The following is a 6,007-nucleotide window of genomic DNA, read 5'->3' on the forward strand; positions in this document are numbered from 1 at the left end:
CCACATTATTGGTCCCTGATAGGTTGGTTTTGTTTTTTTCTTTTGAGATATTAACTGGACAAGTTTATGAAATGCTAGCAGGACAGTGAAATGAACTGTCACCTTTGAAAAACAGGGTTGTAGACACCGTGCAAACCTGGGGTTGGGGGAAAAGGGATAAAAATAAAAAAGATGATACTTTTCTAGGTAATAAGTTTCTAAGGTGAGTTCTGTTCTCCTTTTGTGCATTCCCACACTTTCTGCAACAAACATATATTTTGTGATAAGGAAGGAAACTATCATTTTTAAAAAGGACATGTGGATATGCCTCAGAGGCACTGAGTGGTCGGTCCCATTTTTTTTGGACAGTCGTTTGTTAGCAACATTGCAAAAGCTCTTGAGTGTGTGCATGCTCAGTTGCATCAGTCATGTCTGACTCTGTGACCTTAGGAGTATAACCCACCAAACCCCTCTGTCTATGGGATTCTCCAGGCAAGAATACTGGAGTGGGTTGCCATGCTCTACTCTAGGGGATCTTCCCGAAACAGGGATTGAACCCGCTGTCTCTTATGTCTCCTGCATTGGCAGGCAAGTTCTTTACCTCTAGTGCCACCTGGGAAGCTCCGCAATAACTCTTAGGGGATTTCAAAGAGGAGCAGGGCACATTTTCTTGCCCTCGAGAGGCACACAATTGATGGAGAAAAAAAAGACTCACTCTACCAGTATTTATATGGTGCCTGCTCTGCAAAGTCCACAGCTTCCCATAAAGCCTCATTTCCCTGAGGCAGTGAAAACCTAATGTTTAAACCTGTGGGCTCTGGATCCAGAGCCCCTGAGTTCAAATGTCACTTCATCACTTTTTAGCTGTGTGACTTTGGACAAACTGCTTGACCTTTCTGCGCTTGTTTAGCTCATTTGTAGAATGAGGTCAAAATGGAGAATGCCTTGGTGGGTTGTGAGACCTAAGGAAACTGAGAGCTGTGAGGCTGCTTAGAGAGGAGGGCCTGGCACAGAGTAAGTGCTGGGTAAGCATGGATGACTTTCCCCTCCTGGACTGCACACCCAGGGCTGCAGCCAAATCATGTCAAATTCTGGCGCCAGTCCCTGCTCGTTATTTCCGCAGGGACAAAGGCGGGGGAAGCCACACACTGTCTCTCAGGCCATGACGGCTCCAGTGAAGTCTTGATTTTTTAAATCATCGTGGACTGTGCCGTCCTTTTTGGGGGGTGAGTTTGGGAGCCTGTATTTTCCAGCATGGTGCCCCTGCTCCCTCCAGTTAAGATGTCAGCAGATTTTGGCCACTTGATTTCCTAGTGCTGTGTGCTAAGCCATTTTAGTTGTATCTGACTCTCTGTGACCCCACAGACTGTAGCCCGCTAGGTTCCTCTGTCCATGGGATTCTCCAGGCAAGAATACTGGAGTGGGTTGCCATTTCCTCCTCCAGGGGATCTTTCAGACCCAGGGATAGAACCTGGTCTCTTACATCTCCTTACACTGGCAGGCAGGTTCTTTACCACTAGCACCACCCGGGAAGCCCTAGTTGGTTTCCGAGATTCCCCATCAATCTGGCAGAAGAGACTGGCCCCATATAGGCTACTCGTTTCTTTGTCCTGCTTCACTTGAGTTTATGATTACTCTTTCCTAAGTTGCTCATCCAAGATCTAGTGCAACTTACTGCTTCTATGGTCTTAGAAGGCAGATTCTGTGAACACAGCTGATGAGCTGGAGCCTGGGCATTAGGAGCCTGATAAGCAAATCTTCCAGGAAGTTCTTTCAGGGCAGGGTAACTTGGATCTGGCTTCTTGGCCTTTTCCCATATCTGCTCAGGCTCAGCCAATGGTGAATTTTCTATCATTTGGGGATGTGGAGTAGTTATGAACATACATTATGGGTGTTGAAACCCATGCCATCACCCTAATGAGATTTTCTGAGATGATTAGTTTCAGAACTTATTTTTTGTTGGAAAGCTTAGTCATTCTGGGTTTGTGTGTGTGTCTGTGTGTCTGTGTGTCTGTGTGTGTGTTTTCTTGGCTGTGCTGTGGGGCATGTGGGATCTTAGTCCCCTGCCCAGGGATCAAACCTGCACCTCCTGGATTGGTAGCATAGGGGCTTAACCTCTGTGCTGCCAGGGAAATCCTGAAAGTTTAGTCAGTCTTTACAGCCAACTTATTTTTACTGAGTAAAAAATAACTTTCTATTTAGAAAAAATTTCCAGTACTTCATCTCTTAGCCACATCAAAAAAATAATAACAATAATGCATTTATCAAGAAGAAAAAATCAGAAGGGCTAGAGGTAAGTTCCATTGACACAGTTACCTTTTTCATTCACATGTAATGTCATTTCAGACAAAACTGCTTCCAGCAGCATTGGCAGGTAATGCATCCTTAGGTAAGAAGCAAACAAGATTCTCAGAGGCAGAGCGGTTCTGTGTACACCGAGTCACTGGGAGCTTTGAGCTGCTGCACCTTGATTTATCCAGGAGTAAATCACAGCTATGAGTTGGCACAGACAGATGGGGCTGATGGCAGCTTGAAAGCAGGTAGTCATGGGTTCTGACTCATTCTGTTCCCCACTAGTGTTAACTTTGTGATGGGAAAGCCCTCTGAAAGCCCCAGCTCCTACAGCTGGGAAACACCAATACCAGCCCACCTCACCTTCTCCCCAAACACACAGCATGGTTGTGATGCTGGTCCAGGGCCAAGGAAGCCAAGCAGCTCAGCTCCGTCTTGCCCCTCACTCTCCCTCAGCGTGGAGGCCTGAGAAGGCTCAGGCTCACAGAGTGGCTGCCTTCCAACTGTCTCTATTTTCTTTCTTCTTTTAAAAAACAGTTTAATTAATTTATTTATTTGGCCGTGCCAGGTTGTATTTGCAGGATTCTCCGAGATCTAGTTCCCAAACTAGGAATGGAACCCAGGTCCCCAGCACTGGGAAGGAGGAGTCTTAGCCACTGGACCACCAGGGAAGTCCCTGGTTGTCTCTATTTTCTTGCTGCCTTGTCCCCAGAACTTCAGATGCAGAGAATCTATCACGGAGGAGCCTTTTCCATCCCAAGCCTGTTTCTGCCTAGGCCTGGGAGAGCCTCTGCTAACTCCCTTGGGAAGGGCATTTAAGGTTCCTGAAAATACTCCTTTAAAAATCCTATCAGGCCCCATTCCCTTTTCTGGTTTGGGTTTCTTCGTCCGCCGCCCCAGCCCTCCCTAAGCACAAAGAGCCCAGGATTTTTTTCTGAGTTCTCTGGGAGATGGTAAAGTCTTCTCTCTTCTGCTATCACCTTCCCCCAAAATCCTCACTTTGAAATGACAGGCCTTTGTTTTAGTATTTCTGCTTCCTGGACTAAAAAGGAGGGATTTATTTTTGACCAAATAGAGACTTGGAGGATTCTGGAATTCCTCACAGCATTGTTAGGGCTCATGAAAAGGCCAGTTCTCCTCCTGACACTCACCTATCTAGCTGTGTTCACTGTCTGTCCTGTTCATCAGGTGACTGTCAGGGCCTGGCCTAGCACTGGCACAAAAGGCTGCTGCCCACAGGTAACACTGAACAGCCATGGATGCTTTCCTCCTAGAACCCCCATCCTCCTTCTAGAGGCTTCTCGCTCATTCTCTGTGACTAGGCTTGCCCATTACTTCCTCTGAGGAGCCGTCCTTGAATTCCTCCGGTCTCCTGAGCTTTTCCTCTCTGGCCTCCCAGATCCACTGTTTTGCCACTGAGCATGTGGCAGACGGTTTTGTATGTGTGTTTCCCTGCTGGACTCAGGAGGGCAGAAACTGTGTCTTCATGGTTTTTGTATCACTGTGTTTACCACAGACTGAACTGCAGGAATTCTGTATTTCCCTTTACAATGTAGGTAGAATGCTCAAGAGAGAAAAAAGATTTGGAGAGAGAGACTGCCATAGTGGGCAGGCTTCGCTCAAGTGATCCAGGGAACCAAGACAAACAGGAGTTTGGGAGGGATGCTGTGAGGAGCAGGGGCACCTGGCCAGAGGCTACTGCATTTCCTAAGTAATTGACTCTTCACCTTACTTGGGTAGTAAAGTGCCCTGGCTTTGGTGCAGAAGCAGGAAAGCAGCTTATCAAAAAAAAAAAAAAAAAATCAATATTCTCAGATGTATCATTAGCTTTCAATCAAGATTTAAAAAAAAAAACACTTCATGTTTTTTCAACTGTGTTTTCAGCAGCGGGCCTGGTTGACCATCCTGCCATGGGCCCGTGGCCTCTCCCTGCCTAAAAAGAGGCAGAAAGGGTGCTACTCTCTACCAGGCATCCAGGTACCTGGGGAATAATAGCCCTGCAGGTTCCTTTTCCAGGAACATGCTGAGGCTCCCACCACACCAGGATCCTTGAGGTTAAGCCCTAATGCATGTGTGGCTTTGGGGGTGTTGTGATTATCAGGGAGCAGGGCTACTTTTCTTTCCAGACCTGGCTTCTTCTCAAGTATGCCTTGTTCTTCAGGACTACTCTCACCACGTCTTCCTTTACCTTTTAATTAAGTTGGCATTTATCACATCTATACCAGGAGCCTATGTGTGAGGTTTAAAGATTAAAAAGACTGAACCTAAAGGAAAACCAGCAAGAATGAAACATACTAGGAACCCTGAGATAAAACCCTTAGTCCTGTTATATGGATACAACTGAATTTAAAGAATATATGGAACACCTCATAGGAGGAAGAGGCTGTGCAACGGGCCAGAGTGCAGGTGAGGACAACTGTGGTACTCCAGGAACTCCTTCTCCAGAAGAAAGCACCCTCCCAGAGCCAGGCCTTGGCGCCACGTTCCTCCTTTCACTCCCTCTTGATTGAAAGCTAAGGGTTAAAAGAAAGCACCCCTGTGGAAACTGGCCTGGGGCGTTCCCCTGGCACCTGTCAGCGCCATGTCTCCAGGCAGAAGGTGGCTGGACCAGGCCTGGAGCTCCCAAGTGGAGGGCTTCACTAGACAGAGATGGCCTGTGCCCTTCCAGAACACGGGCTCTAGGCCCTCTGGCCAGGCCGTGGTGGGAAGGGGTGCTTTGGAACTGTATGTCCAGAAGACTGGAGATCCCTGGATGGAGGGGGCAGGGGGACCCTAGGATGGAGAGTCTGGGGAGCACCTAGAGAGAGGGGGCTGAGAACCCTAGGACAAAAAGAGCTGGGTGGACCTGGATGCAAGGGGCTGGAGGACCCTAGCATAGAGTTGGGTGGACCTGAATGGGGCAGGTGGCGGGGGGGTGGGGCGGGTAGGGGTGAGGAGGCGTCTAGGGTGGAATAGATGAGCCCAGGAAAGCCTGGCTCCGGCATTGCGGTCCCCAGTGTGGGACCTGCGTCCCTCTGCTGCGGGCGAACCGCCAGCTGCCCACCCTCGAGCCTGCCACCCACCTGGGCACGCCCTGGCATAGTCGAAGCAGCAGTCCCCGGTGAGGCGGCAGGCTTGGTCGCAGAAGCACGTCCCGTAGACCCGGTCCTGCCTCCAGCCGCTGGCGAAGCAGGCGGGGTCCCGGCCGGGGCAGCAGCGCCCTGCGTCCGCGCAGCCGGCCAGGGCCCCGGGCCACAGCCGCGCCAGCACGCACAGCGCCATCCACAGCGTCCTCATGGCGCGCGCTCTGCACACCTTCGGGGCAAGTGCCGGGGTTCCTCGGAGAGCGCCGGCCCCGGAGCAGCCCGGCCCGGCCCTGCCCCGCGCCGGCCCTCGCCCCACCCCGGCCCTGGCGGCGCGCCCGTCGGGAGCCGGGCGGGGACCGGCGGGGAGGGCGCCTCCGCCCCCGGCGCCCGCGATCGACGCTCGGGACCCCGGGCCCCTGCCCACGGCGCCCATGGCCCGGCCCGCGGGGAAGGCCGGGAGGCAGCGGAAAAGCAGGTGCTCTGGGATCTCAGGGAGCGACCGGGCCCGCCAGCCGCCCCGCCAGGGCGGCCACATGTCCTGGCTCCAAACTCTGCTTCCTGACTTCTGGGGACAGGTTAGCCAGTCGGCAGCTTGACTCCGAAGCCAGGAGCCGTGTCGCACTCGATGGGCACGAACCGGGCTCAGTCGCACGGCTCGCCCAGACTTAGCC

General features: G+C 51.6%; 1 protein-coding gene across 2 annotated transcripts in view; it reads right to left on the reverse strand.

Annotated features, from left to right (window-relative positions):
* Positions 1–5,601, reverse strand: part of SBSPON (somatomedin B and thrombospondin type 1 domain containing) — a 37,351-nt gene extending 31,750 nt beyond the window's left edge. The window contains exon 1 of one of the 2 annotated variants that reach the window (XR_003038033.2): positions 5,334–5,578. Coding sequence is in view for 1 of the 2 variants with exons in the window: in NM_001075869.2 (NP_001069337.1) it covers positions 5,334–5,547 (214 nt within the window). In the remaining variant the exon portion in view is untranslated. 2 annotated transcript variants of the gene reach the window in all.
* Between the last annotated feature and the right edge of the window lie 406 nt (positions 5,602–6,007).

Source organism: Bos taurus, chromosome 14, assembly GCF_002263795.3.
Source record: "Bos taurus isolate L1 Dominette 01449 registration number 42190680 breed Hereford chromosome 14, ARS-UCD2.0, whole genome shotgun sequence".
In the NCBI taxonomy this organism is placed as follows: domain Eukaryota; kingdom Metazoa; phylum Chordata; class Mammalia; order Artiodactyla; family Bovidae; genus Bos; species Bos taurus.